Genomic DNA, 19,522 nt, shown 5'->3' with positions numbered 1-19,522 from the left:
TTGTTTTTTTTGGGGGGGGGGGGGGGGGGGAATTGGGGGAGGAGAGGGGGTATTGGATAGCAAGTTCCAAAGGGTTACCATTATACCTTTTGTAGTGAAAGGGTACGGTGAGAGGAGTTGATGGTGGAGTGGGTTAAGAAAAATGTTTTTAATTTTATTTCTTTAAAAAAATGGGATGGTGATACTTTAATCTTTAACTTTTAACTAATACTAATAATTTATTATTTTTTTATCAAGATGAAATATTTTGTCCATATGGAGTGTCATTTGACAATTTAAAAAAAAATAAAAGAGAGTGTAGTACACACCTCATCCATGATCCAGGTTGTCTTGACCATAAAGCAACTAAAACAATAGCTTGGGGGTCCAAATTTTTTAGGAGACTCCAATTTTAATATCATTATATCAACTTATTAAATTCATTATATGTAACGATTTGTTAGGTCATTGTGAGTACTACAACTATTTCGACTCTTCCCGTAAATTTTAAATTGTAATTTTGAACTATTTATTTAACTACAATTATTTTTAGTTGATAGATATTTATTAATCAATTTTTTATTTTATTGCTTGATTTTTTTAATTTTTTTTTATCCCTCCCTAGGAGCTCCCACCCCTTTTGCTCCCTTAGTGACTCGAACTTGCAACCTTTGGATTGGAAGTGAGGGGTGCTTACCATCCGAGCAACTCCCTCTCGTCTATTTTATTGCTTGATAATTAATGGGCCAAGTCCATTAATTAATTAATTAATACCCTTTGAGACTTGATCTATGTATAACAATAAATTAGAGCTTAAAAGGGTTTTAAATTATTTCTTCTAATTTGAATCCTTGTACGACACCCATCTTGGCATCAATAAGAAGAAGTCAGGTAACCTAACGAATTCTCCCCATCTTGTTTACGTATAGTTGCTTCTTAGTGAATATATAATTAATGTTTGGTTAATGGATAACTTTATCAACTTAATGTTTTTTTGATTGAAAAGAAATTTAGAATTGGAAAGTTATATTTTTGTACATATGAGTTATCCAATTTGGTGGGGGAGATGTTTAATGGAACTGCCACACATATAACACCACAGGGTATTGCTGCACCTTCCCAAGTGGCTGGCTATGTTGTGGGAATTAATCGTGGCAGATAGATGATATATCAAGTCTGAAATTTATATTCTTGTACCACGATCAATTATAATATGTGGCTCCGGTCTTTTTTTTTTTTTTTATAGTTATTAATATATGATTTAAGTTTTGATATACTGGATAAGTAATTAAATATTAGGTGTACTGTATTATATGAATATCATTAGATTTATGATATCAGAGGATTCGAAACTTAACCATAGGCTTGAAATTTAAGAAATAAGAGACTTAACGTATTAATTGACCTCAAGATTTGAAAATTGATTATAGATTTGAGTAAGTTATTGAGTTAAGGCTAGATATATAGTAATATGAGTGTCTACGGACTCGCTTGCTTATAAATATTGTATACTTGATAGATAGAAACATTCTGAGGCATTGAGGAAAGAAAAAAACATTAGGAATTATCTTGCTTGACTTGGTTTATTATATGTGATAGAGAAACTCTTAATAGTGATTGATAGTCATAAAGTAATGATGAGTTTTATATGTACTTAATTGTTGTGGTTTGGATAATTTATGTGTCATTGTGATTGGGCTGAAATCTCAAGACCGTGAAATCCATAATCTTGAACTTGCTCTATCAAAGTGATGCCTTGGATAAACAAGGTTTGATGAAATCTTGTTAATGAAGTGGAAAGTGATGATGCAGAATGAGGAATTAATTATATTGTTGGATTGTGTGCCACAAGCCGATACAATATATTTGGATCAGGTGCCACGAGCCGACACAATATGATTGGATCGGGTGTCACATTTCGGCACAGTAACATTAAAGAAAAGCATATTAAAATACTTAATGTACTCAATCTCAAAGAACTTATTTCCCAAAAGAGCGTGGTGTGGAGGCATGCATGAGTCATCATGCGTGTTCTTGATATTGTGACTAATTATGTATTTGCTTCATTGCTATTGTCACTTGTTCATGTTGTTTGTTGTTTGCCACCTGCTAAGTGCTATAGTTGATTTCATGTTATAACTTTATGCATATTGGTTCCTATTTTGAGTCAGCCCTACACTGATCCCTACTTGTATTTTCTTTGTTTTCCTTTGTGGAGTGGATTAAATATACTAGTGACTTCGACTCGCCCTTAGCTCTAGCCAGTCTCAAGCACATCAGGTTCCAGGGTGAGCTATTCATTCTAGCTCGTGTTGGATTATCTCGTTCATGACATGATTTCCTTAGTTTTTGGACACAAACTATTTTATTTATTTATTTATTTTTGTGTCTTTAATACTCTTATTTGACATTTTGGGATTAGATGTCCTTGGTGTGATGACTTTCAGGTTTTAAGAAACAATATATAATAAATTCTAGTGGATTTTTATTTCTTACATTAATAAGTTTTGAGTTTTCGCATTATGATTGTATTTCGTAAGTTGAACAATTAATATAAGTTGGGGTTGAATTCGTTGGTTCGTCCACCTAGAAGGTTAAGTGTGGGTACCACTCGTGATAGGGATGGCAATGGGGCGGGGCGAATGCGGGGTAGGGCAGATTTAAGGCTATGCGGGTGGGATGCGGGTATATGTGGTTTTATGTGGGTTTAAACTTAATTTTAATTTTTTTTACATGTTATAAGAGTGATAGAGCATTATTTTATTTAGATAATTTCTTTAAAACTACTAAAATATTCAAGATAGTAAATGAAAATGGTTCAATAAAAACATAATTAAATTTCTTACATGTTTCCCAATTGACCCCTAAAAATAAATTTTTAAGTCACAATCCTATTAAATTAATACAACTTAATGAAAAAATGAATTTATTTTTAGTATCAAACTTAACTAGAAAAAAAATATTTAAAAAATTATGTGGGGTATGTTCATGCGGAGCGGGTCTATGCGGGGAGGGTTAAAAATGAAAAAATATATTATGCGGGACGACACGATATAATTGGATCGGGTGGCACGAGGCGACACAATATGATTGGATCGGGTGTCACATTCCGCACGGAAACATTAAATAAAAATATATATATTAAAATAACTTAATGTACTCAAGCTCAAAGAGCTCATTTCCCAAAAGAGCGTGATGTGGAGGAATGAGTCCTCATGTGTGTTCTTGATATTGTGACTAATTACACACTAGCTTCATTACTGTTGTCACTTGTTCATGTTGTTTGTTGTTTGCCACTTGCTAAGAGTTATAGTTGATTTCATGTTATTACTTTATGCATATTGGTTTCTATTTTGAGTCGGTCAATGATATCTACTCAGTACATGTTGCCCGGTACTAACCCCTACTTGTATTTTCTTCGTTTCCTTTGTGGAGTGCAACAAGTGTACTAGCGACTTCGACTCGCCCTCAGCTCTAGCCAATCTCCATCATATTAGGTTCCATAGTGAGTTATTCATTCTATCTCGTGTTGGATTCTCTCGGTCATGGCATGATATCCTTTGTTTTCGGACACAAATTATTTTATTTATTTATTCTGGTGTCGTTAATACTCTATGACTTGGTATTTCTGAATTAGATGTTCTTGGTGTGATGACTTTCAGGTTTTGGGAAACGATATTTAATAGACTCTAGTGAATTTTTGTTTCATACATTAATAAGTTTTTGAGTTTTCGCATTATGGTTGTATTTCGTAAGTTGAACAATTTATATTAGTTGGGGTTTGAATTCGCCGGTTCGCCACCTAGAAGGTTAAGTGAGGGTGACACTCATGACTCGTTTTGGATCGTGATATTGTATCAAACTTATCAAATTCAAAGCAACTATTTCAATATCATTATTATTATTTTTTAATTTGTGAGTCGGATTTTATTATTCTAACTCTATATTATATTTTTTATTGAAAATTTTCATTAATTAATTGCATTCTTACTTTATAAGATCTGTGTATATCTTACCTTCCCGAGACTTCACTTGTAAGATTACATTGGGTATCTTATAACTATTCAATTTATATAAGACAACTAAAAAAATAATAAGGTCTCACTATGAAGTTTGGTTTTAGGCCCCAAACTTGTTGAGACATCCCTGACCCTATCAAGAGAATGTAATAAAAGAGTTGTATGTTTTTAAACTAATTAGTGATAGTTTATGTATGAAACTCATACTCTCAATAATTTATGTGTGTTTTTGACACTTCAATCTTATATAAACAAAGATAAAATTTATACATTGTTGAGAAAATAAAGCGTCTTAACTACTTAGTATTCAGATTATGCAATATATTAATATTCAGATTCAGACCTCTGAATCTTAATGTACACTTTGATATTCAAATATGCATTTAGATTCAAACATTTTAATTTTAACGAAAAACAAATTATGTCTTAATCTAGAAAATCAATTATAAATATCAAAACAAGTCAATTCGAAATGCATATCTTTTGTTGCTATGAATCTTGACATTTTTTTCTCTTTTATTATATTCTTTCATTTAAAGGTGTTTAAATATTACAAATAGATCGAATCCACGAGAGGGAAAAATATTTTTTTTAAAAGAAGTAATTAACAAAGCTTTTCTTACACAAAAATAAGTCATCAATTTTCAATCACTTTTAGTATATTCATCAAGAAAACCAAATTGTGTGGAGTATTTGCAATACAAATTAAAAAAGAAGAAGATATAGCTCGAAAATAAGCATGGCACAATTTTAGTAGAGAATATTTTGGAACTTTCATCCTAAGATTTAGAAGATCCTATGTTTAGTATATTCGTTTTCTTAATTACTAGAATTATTCTTCACTTATTTAATAGTATAGTATTGGGATTCAATTTTGTAAATATTCCAAAAAGATTTTACAAGAATTTCTGTGAGAGTCTTTTATTTGTTTCTCTTTGATAGATAAAAAATTTTAAAATCGGGGTACTATAACCTAGTACCTCAGAACACTCCGGGAGACTATGCTGCTTTTTTCACGAATATTGATTTAGAAATTCAGTTAATATTAGGAAAAAAATTACATATATCACCAAATATCTGTAGTATATCTATTAAACTACACACAACTTTTAAAAAATTATACAATTACACACTATTTTCTAGCGGATTGCATAAACTCTCTCCTCCTTATTACTCTTCTCTCTTGCCTCTTTCGTCCTCCCTCTCGCATGTTTCTTCTCTTCACTCTTTTGTTTCCTTCTCTTTCTCTATCTTCTTCTTCTACATTTTCTTCTATCTTCATCTTCTCCTCCTCCTCCTTAATTCCCTTCTTCCTTAGTCATGTTGTCAAGCTTGATCGTGTTATTAATTAATTGCAAGTCAATATTTGATTGATTAAATTCGAAATAAGATATGAGTACTTATTTTTGAAAGTCAACAAGAATGATATTATTGTTATGGTCTTTTTTTTCTTCTTCTAAGTATATATTTATGCACATATACACTTGATATATCAGCACATATTTGATATTAGATACATGAATAATCCATACATATATACATGAATGCTTTCAAAATTGATACCGGATACATGGATATACTCATAGAAAGAATTAATACAAGCTTATGCATAAATAGTCTGATACATGTACTCTAGTTCTAACAAAAAAACTCTTAGCAATTGATATTGAATACACATATACATACATGAAATGTAAACACACATACAAAAAAGAGAGGGATATAAAAAGTGATCAAGTAAGAGAGAAGAAATTAAAGACGAGCGAGAAAGACAATAATCAAATACATGTAAATCACATTTCAATACAATATATCTAATTTAAAACTCGAATAAAAATATGTAATTTTTGAAACTATCTCTTCAAGCCATATACTAGTGTGTTACATGAAATTTGCTTTTAATATTTGGGATATTTCCAGTTTTTATCAAACTAAAAAAAACAAACTTGTACTACTTATTATTACCCGACAAACTTTTGCTAATTTGTCCCTTAGAAGAAACAATAATAATGGGAACTCCCTAGAAACTTCAAAAATTCTGTGACGAAGCCACGCCAACAGCAAAAACCAACACACCCGGCGTCACATATCACGCCACGTGTACATTATTCCACATGTCAAATTCTTATTGGTCAGTTGCTGCACTTTCCACCTGTAGCCCCAACGGTATATATATCCTAAGTTCTTCTGCTGCTGAAATTTCGTCTTCCCAATTTTTGAATTTTCACCGGAGATCTTTGTCCTATTAACTCCGATTTTCCGATGCCGGCGAAGAATATGTTGTTTCGGTTAGGGATATTCCTATCCTTGTTTTTGCTCAATCCGATTCCATCTCAATCTGCAGTTTCCAGCATAGATCTGGGATCAGAATGGTTCAAAGTCGCCGTGGTTAACCTAAAACCCGGACAACCTCCAATCTCTATAGCGATTAACGAAATGTCCAAACGGAAAACTCCCTCACTCGTCGCATTTCACTCTGGGAGTCGCCTCATCGGTGAAGAAGCTTCTGGAATCGTCGCTCGTTATCCAAACAAGGTCTATTCTCATCTCCGTGATCTAATATCAAAACCCTTTTCCCACGTTTCCAAAACCCTAGAATCTCTTTACCTGAGTTACGACATTTCTCCCGAGGAATCGCGGAATGTGGCGGTTTTTAAAACTGAAAATGGTAATTTTACGGCGGAGGAGTTGGTAGCGATGTTGTTCAAGTATGCTCTTGGATTGGCGGAAGCGCATACTAGGGGAACACCGGTGAAGGATGCTGTGGTGACTGTGCCTCCGTATATGGGAGTAGCGGAGAGGAAAGGGCTGCTTGTTGCTGCGGAATTGGCTGGTATTAATGTGTTGGCGCTTGTGAATGAACATTCTGGTGCAGCGTTGCAGTATGGGATTGATAAAGATTTTTCTAATGGTTCAAGGCATGTGATTTTCTATGATATGGGTGCGGGTAGTACATATGCTGCCTTGGTGTATTTCTCTGCTTATAATACTAAGGAGTTTGGGAAGACTGTATCAGCTAACCAATTTCAGGTCAAGGATGTTAGATGGGATGCGGAGCTGGGAGGAGAACATATGGAACTAAGATTGGTGGAGCACTTTGCAGATGAGTTCAATAAACAGGTAGGAAATGGGGTTGACATAAGGAAGTCTCCAAAGGCAATGGCAAAGTTGAAGAAGCAAGTCAAACGAACAAAGGAAATTCTTAGTGCAAACACAGCAGCTCCAATTTCAGTTGAATCTATTTATGATGATCGGGATTTTAGGTAAGTTTGTTGTCCCTTTTTTATCCACATGCTTTCTTGTCTTCTTGTAGTTCATCAATTAGTTGGTAGTTTTAGTTTTGAAATTTATCTTTAGCTCTGCTATGTGCTGTTAATAAGTGAAAGATTTCACCTTATCCAGAGAAAGATGACCAGAATAATCCTGTCTACTATAGGTAAGGCTTGGGGAAATTTTATGCTGATTCTGGGTGAGACTTAGTACTGTATACCCACAAGCTATGCTATTTCATGTTTTGCTTGTGATGAACACTACAAAAGATTTGAGTCCATGTGCTTGACATGGGATGAAGCTACTTTTCAAAGGAATAGGCTCTTGCTGTAACTGCTTCTTTTAAATTTAAGCATTACTGTTGCAATTTCTTTTCTTTTTTTCAGCCTTTCACTAAATCTAGGGTACATTTGAGAAGTCCATGTACCCTGAGATGAATTATTAATCGGCACATAGGGGCCAGGTCCTACTTTTGGCACCTTGACCACTGTAGCTTGCCAGAGATATTTTGGACCAGGCTAGGTCTAATATCAACTTTGCCTAAGCAAGAAAAATTGGCCAAAGAAATCTCTTGCTTAGATAGAAGTGTAACCCTATAAGGTTACACTCACTATACCCTTAACCCCAAATCAGGGAATTAGCACTTTGTGCATGAAGTAAGCCTCATTAAAATCCAGGTCCTACTTTTGGCACCTTGACCACTGTAGCTTGCCAGAGATATTTTGGACCAGGCTAGGTCTAATATCAACTTTGCCTAAGCAAGAAAAATTGGCCAAAGAAATCTCTTGCTTAGATAGAAGTGTAACCCTATAAGGTTACACTCACTATACCCTTAACCCCAAATCAGGGAATTAGCACTTTGTGCATGAAGTAAGCCTCATTAAAATAAAATTGATCCAAATCCTGGGATAGGGTTTGGTCAAACACTTCTACTGCCATTTTATTTCTCAAGCTGATCTTGCTATGGGATTACACAAATGCAACTTTACTTGATTTTACATTTTTTTGTCCCTGTGATTGTTTCTATTTTGTTTACTTTTCAGAACTTTTGGTTACTCAAAATTTAACATGAGATGCATGTAATAATGATTAACACATGTAGTTGAGGTGAAGGATCAGCTGTTCAGCTTATGAGAGAGTTAAGAATTTGAAAAGGCGAACAGAATAATGAAGAAAATGCTTCTATTCTTATATAAAATGGCATATGTGAAAGGTGAAATAGGGCTTGAGGGCGAGGTGTAGTTGAAAGTTGATGCTGTCACATTCCCTCTGATTCTGTGCTGTATAACTTATGTTATTAATTTAAAACTGATTCTCTGGGGAAAACATCAAACTGCAGTGCTCTGTAAATTGTTTGTTTCTCTTTTGTGTTTCCCCATGTTTGCACGTGTTTCTTCATATTTTTAGTTAATATGACACAGATTATGTTTATCTCTAGTTGACATGATCAAATGCTCAATTCCGTTTTTGATAAGAAAGTTCTGCTCCCGCATGAATAGTGTTGCTATCTAATACATATAGGAGTACTCTTCCTCTTATGTGTGACTTATGTGTATGTCCTGGCTTGCATACACATCTGGAAGAGGCAGAAGAGTGATATTCAACTAGTATTTTTCACTTGTTTTTCATTTATTCGCTCATCAGGAATTTATTTTGTCGCAGGAGCTCAATAACCCGTGAGAAGTTTGAAGAGTTATGTGCCGATTTGTGGGAAAAAGCTCTAGTACCATTGAAGGAAGTTCTTACTCATTCTGGTTTGAAAATAGAAGACATTTATGCAGTGGAGTTGATTGGAGGTGCCACTAGGGTGCCAAAATTGCAGGTCTGAGTCACTGCTCTTCTCTTAACAAAGTTAAGGTCTAGGTCTACTAACCACAGTAAAAATATACATATTTGCAGTTGTCATATACTTGTAAACACAAGGTAAGTGTTTGGTTGCTAATGACTTACTATAATAAGGATAAAATAAATGTTTTCTTGTTGGCTGGTGGAGTTTCTTGCCGTCGAATCTGTAGCATTATCTTTATCTGCAGTTGAGTCAATGTTGATTTAGACATCATTGCTTGTATCATGATCGATTTAGGAGTTGTGAGAACACTAATTGTTTTCTTGAAAATAAAATTTACATTCCTCGATTGCAGGCTAAGCTGCAGGAATTTCTTGGAAGGAAAGAACTGGACAGACACTTGGACTCCGATGAAGCAATTACACTTGGGGCATCATTGCATGCTGCTAATATAAGTGATGGAATCAAATTGAATCGTAAATTGGGAATGATTGATGGTTCTCCATATGGATATGTGATTGAAGTAGATGGTCCAGATCTTCCTAAAGATGAAAGCACCAAACAGTTGACCATACCACGTATGAAGAAACTACCTAGCAAGGTATATCAGAAATTTGTTTTGACTGTATATTGTTGGTGAACAATAGGTTATTAAGGAACATACTTAACACATGACAGTTTTATGTCCCATCGTGTGATCGATCTGCAGATGTTCAGATCTATTGTTCACAAAAAGGATTTTGAAGTTTCACTAGCGTATGAAAGCGATGACTTCTTGCCACCTGGAACTACTTCACGTACATTTGCTCAGTATGCAGTGTCAGGTCTTACTGATGCCAGCGAGAAGTAAGAATCACTGATATCTGGATCGAATGGTGTTTGGTGATCTATTATTCTGAGTTTTGTGCTTTTCCTATTTTTAGGTATGCATCACGGAATCTTTCTGCCCCTGTCAAGGCTAATTTACATTTCTCACTTAGTAGAAGTGGAATATTTTCATTAGATCGAGCAGATGCTGTTATTGAAATAACTGAATGGGTCGAAGTTCCACTAAAGAATCTGACAGTGGACAACTCGACCTCTGCTTCTGTGAACACATCAACTGAAAGTGGCCCCACTAGTACAGAGGAAAGCGATGAAAAGTTGAATACAGACACTGTTAATAGTAACACCTCTGATCCTGGTACAAATGATTCTAGCACCATAAGTCCCGTTACAGAGAAGAAGCTGAAGAAACGGACTTTCCGAGTTCCACTTAAGGTCTTCTAAACTTAACCATGTGCAGGGGAATCTATTTTTCATCCCCTTCTTTATCGATTGCCATTAGGTGCCAGGGAAAAATGTTATTTTAGAAATATCGTAGTGTTATGATGTTTTTAACCAGTCTTATCCTTGAGATGTCTTTGTTCATGTAGATTGATGAGAAGATTACTGGGCCAGGAGCACCTCTTTCAAAAGAATCTTTTAGTGAAGCTAAAAGAAAATTGGAAGCACTGGACAAAAAAGACGAAGAAAGAAGAAGAACGGCTGAATTGAAGAATAGCTTGGAAGGATACATATATGATACAAGAGACAAGGTTCGAGGGCTTATATCACTAACTCTTGCCCATGCTTGTGATTATGTAGACACCTGATCCGGTCAACTCTGGAAACTAGAATGCCTTATGTGTATTCTTGATTTTCCTATTTTTTGTTCCAATTGCATACACTTGTTCGATTTGTTAATATGTGTTTTCCTCTAGCTTAGAGTAACTGCTTTGCAGATAGACAAATCTTTCCTGCAACAGTTTTTAAGCACATACCCATGCTTCAAGATTCTCCTGAAATATCCTTTTGTTAAACTGATGCTTTTTAGCCCTCAGATGAAACATATACACAGATTCAGAACTTACTCTGTTGCTCTGGTGATATTGTTTCCTAGATGTTGTAACCTTGTGGATCGCTCTTAACTTCTTGGCCTCTTTTTCTTCTTGTAATGCACTTTATATCATTTAGCTTCCAGTGGCATCGCTGTTTTGCACCAGCATTTTTATTCGCTGATTGATCACATGGAACTGATTAATAGATCACTTTATCTTTCTTTTTTTAATGTTGAATGCGCTCATGTACCAGCTTGAATCTGGAGATTTTGTGAAAATATCAACCAGTCAAGAGTGCCAGTCCTTTATTGAGAAACTTGATGAGGTTTGCCTATTTCCTTTTTTCCATGGTTTGTCATATGTGTTTATCGTAAATATACTAAATGGAGTTTTTCAGGTACAAGAATGGTTGTACACAGATGGTGAAGATGCTTCTGCCACCCAGTTTCAAGAGCATTTAGATAAATTGAAAGCTATTGGGGATCCCATATTTTTCAGGTCTGCTCCTAGTATCAACTGCACTCAAAGGCTAAAGTGTAGTTACTTTTTGTACAAGGTTAGGTAGTTATGTTGAATGTAATTTTTTGTGCAGACATAAAGAACTTACTGCACGCCCTGCTGCATCTGATCATGCTCGCAAATACCTTAATGAAGTGCAACAGGTAGGAAGTTTAATTTCTTGTTCCAGTAACACTCTTCTGCTCTGTTTGGTCAAATTCTTTGCATCATGAAGTGCAGAATGTAAGTTTGAAAGAGTATCTTATTTGTGTTATGGTGGTATCTATAGATAGGTGGACAGTAAATAGGACTCCCTCCCTGTCAATTTGTTTGTCTTGCTTTAGATCTGTTTCAAAAAGAATGCCTTTCTTTATTTAGTCACTCTTTACACCCAATATCATACATGGCATATTTAAGACCACAAAATCAAAGGGCATTTTGGTACATTACACATATTTAGTTTAAGACCACAAGATTCAAAGTTCTTTTTTTCCCTCAAACTCCGTGCCGAGTCAAACTAAGTCAAGCAAACTGAAACAGAGGGAGTATCTGTTTGTTTGTTTTCTGAAGGAAATGGCAAAATTAGTATGTTTAAGAAAAATTACTAGTTAGCACCAGCACATCAAACTGTAAGTTGGCACTGAAGTTCTTCAAGCGGGGATGTGGGAAAATAAGCTGCATGCTTTGAGGCAATGTTTGAGGTGATAATTGCCATGGGTATTTTCTAGATCTGAAGTGCAGAAGACGTATGGATGAAATTGATATTAACCTGCATCTGTTTTCAATGATTTCACATTTGGTACTATAACTGTCATTTTGGCATTAGTAGAAGATTCAGTTACATTGTTGATGTTGAACTTATTAACCGGCTTCCTTTGCAATAATCCTTCTGTGATTTTCAAAGCTGTTAGCCAGCTAGGAAAGTTTTGTATCCTTTATTGCCTTTGACCCTTGCAGTTTACCTTTTATTTCTTTCTTGGATACCTTCAGATTGTGCGTGGATGGGAAACCAACAAATCATGGCTTCCTAAGGGAAAAATAGATGAGGTACTCTTTTCAGCTGTTGTGCATATTTCTATTTTGATACAATAGAAGCTAAGATATCTCTTCTTTATGTTCGTACTGGGAAGTTTAAAAGGGGTCATATTTGCAGGTTCTAAATGAAGCTGAGAAAGTGAAGAAATGGTTAAATCAGAAGGAGGCTGAACAGAAAGAGTAAGTTCTTTTTCCTTCTCATTTCTCTTACCTTTTTCCTATTTTCATATGGTCATTTGTGTGTTCACTCTCCATGTTATTGCCTCTCCCCTTTTTCTTTTCGTACTTACTCTGTTTGTATCCGCTACCGCTTTTAATTTAACCAGTGAACATAGCAAGTTGTTTTCCTTTTGGAACATCTTGTTCATTAAACTATTGAGCCATTGAACTCCCGAAAGTGATACTGACTGATATACCGTCTGTAAAGAATAAATCTAGTGGATTTGTGTGTGTGTTGAAGCATATACACTTTGATTTGAACATTTGCAATTTGTATATACATGTGTTTGTGTGTTCTTATTTGGTTCTGTATTTCGTTCAACCGAATTAGGAGGGAGAAAGGTGGAACTTGGTAGTTTTTTCATTTAATTGAATAGGGCAAATGTTAAATATCCCCTTTCTCACACTCTGTTTTAACACCTTTTCTTTTCCTACAGCACTCCTGGATCTGATATGCCTGCATTTACTTCTGAAGAAGTATATGTAAAGGTTTTTGATCTTCAAGACAAGGTGCGTGATGTAAATCTTCGTTAATTTGGTCTAGTGATAGAGTTGAACAAGAAATTGGTAGTCAACTCATTCCAGGCATGAAGCTTTATGTTTCAGTGCTTGATCCTCTCTCTTTTTCATGGATTAGGTTAACAAGGTAAATAAAATACCAAAGCCAAAGCCTAAGGTTGAGAAGCCTTTGAAAAATGAAACTGAAAACAGCAAGGAGAAAGCAGACACTACCAAATCCTCTTCTGAGGAGGGTACCTCCCAGAAAGAACAAACAGCTGCAGAGGCAGAGAAGGCATCCGCAGATGAAAAGTCGGATCATGATGAGTTATGATTATTATCCTACAACGACACATCAAAGGCTAAATTATATGCAAATTAATTGTAGAGTATATACTGAGTGAGTGAACCCATCTTTCTCCATAGGATGCTTTTTCTTGCCATGCTTTGGAAGTCCTCACTCTCCGGGCAGTGTCGGGTTCAAATAGTACATGCTAAGGGATCTTACACTTGATCAGCATTCTCTGTATCACAATATTTAAGTAGAACATTGGGAACATATTCATGCGCCATTTTTTGGCAGCAGAATAGAATTTTGTTAGCTCCTCCTCCTTTGAATACCTTTTGCCACCCTCCTGCCCTTGAAATTACATATTTCTAATTTCTGAGAATCTATACAGGCAACAATGAACGTTCTTTGTTTCTGGGCTTCCCTTTCGTTTCCCCTTTTACGACAGAGAATTCAACGTTGGATATGCTGGGCTTACGAGCTTTGCACTAGAATTTAACTGCTCTCATTCAAAGTCTTAAAAATGTCGTTGGTGAAGTATCTCATTCCACAAAATTGGAAGAAATATCTCGTGTTTAAGAGATGAGAATTGGAAGGCGTAAGGGATACGTACTTTTTCTTAGCATGTGTGTAGATGATCGACAATCATGTTCTTATATTTCTTTATTGTTCCATTCTAATCCACTGAAGAACCAATTAGATGTAGATGTAGTAGTACTTGCAATTGAAAAAGTAGCCCCGAAAAATGTTCAAGAGAGGAAGTCTAGGGCTGGTTCCGGAAAGGGATCAAAGAGAATGTAGTTCCTTTAAGGCTTATACATAATTAGTTAGAAGCATCTCTTTCTACTGATATTGACTTGATGTGGTGCTCTCTTCTCTCACCTGTAAACCATAGGAAGCATCCGCAACAGACATCTTAAAAAAAACTGGTTGGAGTTTGGGTAGTAACAACCAGATACTTTTGGCCTTTGGGCCATTTTTATGTAGAAATGAAGTAGTCTACATTATCTGCAAACTAGTTGAGTTGGTCGTATATACGCGAAACTATCCCACTCTTTTTTTTTTGAGATCTAAGTTAAGAAAATAGCGTTTGATTATATATTGGACTGGTTTTTTAAATTTTGAAGATGAGTTTCATGTTCAAATCAATAGTTTTAATCATTTTTTCAAGTGAAATTTTTTTCCACTCACAATATTAATTTTTCTCAAGTTAAATTCATGTTCAAACATAACTTTAATTTTCTAATATATATTTTTTTTTTATAAAAACTTAATTTTAAATATTATGTTTTGTTAAATATTATATTCTTATATCCAAAAGTTCGCTTCATTTATGTGGCTTGATTTATGATTTTCAGTCGAGATTTTTTCTTTTGGAGTGAAAAACGACTGATTCAATGATATCAGAAATTGAGATATAAATATTAATCGTTTGATATTAAGGTTAAATTATTGTGAATATAAATTAAGATGGATCAAGAAGATATAAAATGAAGAAACACAATTTGATTAGTCATAGAATTTAAAAACAAAACAAAAAATGGCATAGAATCAACTGTGAATATATTCATTTCCCAAGCAGCAATTTTGTTGTCACTTTATGTCTCATGTATACACTTTGTTATCCAATGTTGCAATACATACACTTGGGAATTAAAATGCCTATTGATGAACAAGAATTATTTGTTGGTATACATCTAGCAAACTGTAATAGCTATAAATAACAAACTGAGATTTGATATCTGATATTGACAAGGCGTTGTGAGAATTGGCAAAAAAACCAATCCTGTTTTCCTCGACGACGCATTAAGGTTCTCTGGTTAGCAAAACTGCAATCACTTTAGTTGTAACCATTTCTGTGTACCTTTTGCCATCTCCATGCTATTGCTAAACTCTCCTCCAGTGAATATCTGGCAATCCAGTTCAGTTCACGTCTAATTTTAGAAGGATCACTGTAGACTTCAGCGTAGTCTCCTGGACGTCTATTAAGGTAATCAATCTTTATGTCAACTCCTGTTGCCTTTTTACAAGCTTCCACAAATTGTTTCACTGAACTACCTGTAATATATTTGATCATCAAAATCATTTCTCGCCTAGTGCTATACAACAAAACATAGTTTATGAGTAGTAGAAAGTAACAATCCATGCACCTTTTCCAGTCCCGACATTGTAGATGCCAACTTTGCTAGGTTTAGCATGCTCGAGAGCTTTAACATGAGCGTCAATTAGGTCAGTCACATCGATATAGTCTCTTACACAAGTGCCATCGGGTGTGGTGTAATCTACTCCTCTTATCTGCAGTCACCATATAAAGATTTTAGTTTGACGTTCCGTTTAGACATAAACAATAAAGCTGCCTGTTTTTGAAATGCAACATTCAATATAATTATTAAAGCTTACCTTCAATCCTGGAATTATGCCCCTGGCTGCATCAAAACAAGCACCAGATATCCGACCTTGCTCACGTAATTCTGGGGGCGGAGCTTCTCCTAACCTTCCTTCAGGATCCGAGCCAATCACATTGAAGTACCTGAATAGTATATGGTAGAACATCAGATATATACTAGCATTGAGAAATGTACATGTACAAAGAGATGAAATAGACTTAGGCACAGAAAGCTCTCAAGGTTACTTATTACATGAATTACTTAGCATTATTATGAAAGGTGCTCGGACATTGGTGAACCGAAACCATTCCTAAAGGCATGCACTTCATTGCTAAGGATCAGCTGACGAAAGAATAAAGCACAAACCTTAAAATCATGACAGCCATATCTGAAGTCTTTGAGAAGTCCAGTATGATATCTTCAGCCATTTTCTTTGCTTTTCCATATGGATTTATTGGGGACTGTTTGTATTCACAGTTAAACAGTAGAATCAATAACTAAAATAAACAAAATTCCAAACATCGGTACATGTAAAAATGTCTAATGGAACAAACTCTTGTTCCACTACGACGTAGACTACCAATGAAACATCAATATAACTATGAAGTTCATAACAAAGTAAATAATAGTGTTACTGACTTGTGGAGTCACTTCCGTAATAGGCATTTTCTCAGGCTCTCCATATGTTGCACAGGTACTTGAATAGATTAGTGTCTTTACACCGTGTGCTGCCATTGCCTTAACTAGAAGCAGAGTATTTGATGTGATGTTATGATAATACCTGCAAAGTATTCAAAGAGTATTACAAGACAGACAAAAAGCGGAAAAAAAACTGCAGTCTCTTACATAGGAATAAGTTGGGGAAAAAAGTTTATTTATGACTAGTTGTAAGCTAGGATCAACAATTTTGTTTTAAATCATAAAGTTATCATTCTCAGGTAGCTAGAAGATGCATCGAACTGAAAGACCAATCAACAGAGTTTGAGGTTCATAATTCGAGAAGTACCTAAGTGGTTCTTGAGTACTTTCACCAACATATGCAACAGCTGCAAAATGCATCACAGCATCAAATGCATTTTGTGAAAAGATCTTGTTAACCTGAGGCGTCTGTTAAGGATCAAAAGTCCTGGCGATAATTGAAGCAATATGAAAAACGCTACAGAGAGACTAGAAGTGGAGATAAGTTGTGAAGCTAAAACACGAAAGAAGAAATCCGGGATACAGCAGCAGCATCTCCCAAATCAGCATAAATAAACTGAAGTCGCCCTGGTTCAGGGAAAAGTTCCTGGAGAACTTTTACCGAGCCCATATTTCCACGGGAAAGATTGTCCTATCAGAAAAAGAAAGAAAAAAACCATGGTTAAAACATACATCCAAAACTTGATTCTCCTGAACGGAGTCCGAAATGAAAAAAAGGAGGGCATACCACTATAGTTACACGATACGAATCCTTTAGGAGACGAAGGGAAGCATGAGAACCAATGTAGCCAGCACCTCCAGTCACTAACACATGAGTTACACCTGGTTCGTGTTGGGAGAACTGAAAATAACAAATTTGGATTGCCTATTACCACCAGATTCTTAAAACATATATTGTAAGTTTGGACTGTAAAATAGTTGTTCATAGTGAAGTAAATACTGTAAGACATGATCTAATTATCACCTTGACGGAGGTACTAAAACTCGATGAATTTCTGAATATAAACAAACAAATTGCAGCAATGCCAGCAAGCAAGAGCAGTCTCCTAGAAGTGCTGCTCCGTCTCTTCAACTCCACAAAATCCATCTCTGAAAATTAATATGCAAGTATCTTTAGTTATTGATGTTTTAATTCATTTTTCCCAATGTACATTTAAGTTCTTCAGCATTTCACCGCGTGACAATTCAAAGATACTCAGAAATTCTAGCTGATCGACACTTAATTAAGACTCTTATAATAGCATTATCGTGCTGCTACCGGATCTAATACTAAAAAATTTTAGTCCATAAATTCCTTCCTGAGAATCCATAAGCTATTGAACGCCACAGAATTCCAGCCATCTAAACATCCCATACATAATCCTAACTACTAAAAAATGATCATCAACCTCATGAACAGGATTTACATAAATAAAGTATTCAGTTGCACCGGAAGGGCATACCTCAAGGGGCACCAATCTCATCTATCTGCGCGAAACCGACCTATGGATAGAAAGAAAGATGCAAGAAAGGAAAAGTCAATAGGTGATGAGCTAAGAGGGGCAAGGCGGTTCATTCAAACCCTCTTCTCTAGAAAATTACACCAGTCAAAATTATATTTTATGTATATACAGTAGACATTGAATCCCTTGGCTTTTCTTCTATATATTCTGACACCATGTACTGAAAATCTTGACTCCGCCACAAAAAGTCAACATACTTTTATTGCCAAATTAGGATCAACTATGATACAATTAAAGTTAGTATTTGTTTTCCTTTTCCAAAAGGGAGATATCCAATCAACAATAACAACAACATATCCAATAAAATCCCACTACGTAGACCTTACCACTACCTCGTGGAGGTAGAGAGGTTGTTTCCGAAAGACCCTCGACTCAACAGAGATATATAATCCAAATATTCAATCCAAGCACAGTACTTCATAAAAGCACCTAACTCCAACCTAAAAAACCATCATATATTATATCTAAAAATACAAAAGAGTTTGCACTCTGGAAAAGATCATGATGCAGAACATGAACATAACATAAAAATACAACCTTTTAAATTCATCAGAAATTGATTTGAACAACACAAAACAATGCACATATTTCCATAACAAAGAAACAAAGCTTTTACCAACAGATTAATTAAATAAAATCCAGAAACATCAAAAAAAAAAAAAAAAACACAATACTTCTGCAATAAGAACCAAGAATTCACCAAACAAGTTAAATTAAAATTAAAAAATCATCACCAAAAATTTGTAACCATGTATAAATCACATGCAAAATCTAATCAAGATAATCAACACAAAAAAAGAAGAAATAAAATTAAGGTAATTTACCTGAAAGCAAAGAGGAAAAGGAAGAGAATTTGTCCTTGAGCCAAAACTGCTGCAATGTTATGTTATATGTAATTAAAATTATTATTAATGTTATAAAAGCAAAGGAAAGAAATTTAGTGCATATAAAGACAAAGAAGAAGAAGTCAAATAAATTTAAATTTCGATAATCTGAAAATATATTGCAGTGGAAGAAAAGTGGACCATGTTCTTCACACTAATTAAGCAGCCACAAAACTATTTAATAAATAATTAAATTGTGTTACACTTCACCTAATTAAAACTGCCATTAGTCATTTTTTACCATTAATTGATGATTCTCCTTTTTCTTCTGCTAATAACTCTGTGAAAATTGTCCTGGTCTATAGGGGACTCTATCTATGTGTGAGAGAGGGAAAATGTCATTTTCTTATTTGTTGGACTTTTCCTTGTATACATTTTATCATTATCATCTCATGGTATCCTTTTAATAATAGGATTCTATGCTTACCAATCAAAATAATAATCTATAAATATTTTTTTATGTATATATAGGGGTTGTTTTATGTTTGATAGTTGATTTGCGTGTGAGTTATGTAGGTATTAGATTTTACATATGTAATAACATATTTGCTAGTTAGTTAGGAAACAAATTATTCAGGTATAATATTAATGCAATATT

At 34.7% G+C, this 19,522-nt stretch overlaps 2 protein-coding genes across 2 annotated transcripts; one reads left to right on the top strand and one right to left on the bottom strand.

Annotated features, from left to right (window-relative positions):
* Positions 1–6,177: 6,177 nt before the first annotated feature.
* LOC102604222 (heat shock 70 kDa protein 17) lies at positions 6,178–13,875 on the top strand. The gene is made up of 13 exons (XM_006357824.2): positions 6,178–7,261; positions 8,931–9,090; positions 9,410–9,655; positions 9,764–9,900; positions 9,978–10,314; positions 10,470–10,631; positions 11,167–11,238; positions 11,311–11,411; positions 11,506–11,575; positions 12,402–12,458; positions 12,565–12,626; positions 13,103–13,175; positions 13,303–13,875. The coding sequence occupies exons 1-13, from the start codon at positions 6,261–6,263 to the stop codon at positions 13,495–13,497; spliced, it is 2,673 nt and encodes an 890-aa protein (XP_006357886.1). The 5' UTR covers positions 6,178–6,260; the 3' UTR covers positions 13,498–13,875.
* A 1,118-nt stretch (positions 13,876–14,993) lies between these two features.
* On the bottom strand, positions 14,994–19,152 carry LOC102603888 (UDP-arabinose 4-epimerase 1-like). Its single transcript, XM_006357823.2, has 12 exons — positions 19,135–19,152; positions 18,865–18,910; positions 17,981–18,020; positions 17,503–17,627; positions 17,266–17,379; positions 17,062–17,169; positions 16,846–16,937; positions 16,479–16,620; positions 16,206–16,300; positions 15,853–15,982; positions 15,603–15,747; positions 14,994–15,510 (listed from the first exon to the last, which is right to left on the bottom strand). The coding sequence occupies exons 4-12, from the start codon at positions 17,623–17,625 to the stop codon at positions 15,293–15,295; spliced, it is 1,167 nt and encodes a 388-aa protein (XP_006357885.1). The 5' UTR covers positions 17,626–17,627; positions 17,981–18,020; positions 18,865–18,910; positions 19,135–19,152; the 3' UTR covers positions 14,994–15,292.
* Between the last annotated feature and the right edge of the window lie 370 nt (positions 19,153–19,522).

This window comes from Solanum tuberosum, unplaced genomic scaffold, assembly GCF_000226075.1.
Source record: "Solanum tuberosum cultivar DM 1-3 516 R44 unplaced genomic scaffold, SolTub_3.0 scf00250, whole genome shotgun sequence".
Lineage (NCBI taxonomy): Eukaryota > Viridiplantae > Streptophyta > Magnoliopsida > Solanales > Solanaceae > Solanum > Solanum tuberosum.
The sequence above is the reverse complement of the archived record's forward strand: the minus strand, read 5'-3'. Positions and strand labels throughout refer to the sequence as shown.

Excerpts from the sequence above, each read along its gene's own strand:
- LOC102603888 (XM_006357823.2), bottom strand. The coding sequence starts at position 17,625 with ATGGATTTTGTGGAGTTGAAGAGACGGAGCAGCACTTCTAGGAGACTG. Across the intron at positions 16,621-16,845 it reads AGTACTCAAGAACCACTTAG|GTATTATCATAACATCACAT; the intron begins GTACTTCTCGAA and ends AATACTTTGCAG. Across the intron at positions 15,748-15,852 it reads GCATAATTCCAGGATTGAAG|ATAAGAGGAGTAGATTACAC; the intron begins GTAAGCTTTAAT and ends TGGTGACTGCAG.
- LOC102604222 (XM_006357824.2), top strand. The coding sequence starts at position 6,261 with ATGCCGGCGAAGAATATGTTGTTTCGGTTAGGGATATTCCTATCCTTG. Across the intron at positions 10,632-11,166 it reads TATATGATACAAGAGACAAG|CTTGAATCTGGAGATTTTGT; the intron begins GTTCGAGGGCTT and ends CTCATGTACCAG. Across the intron at positions 13,176-13,302 it reads TTTTTGATCTTCAAGACAAG|GTTAACAAGGTAAATAAAAT; the intron begins GTGCGTGATGTA and ends TTCATGGATTAG.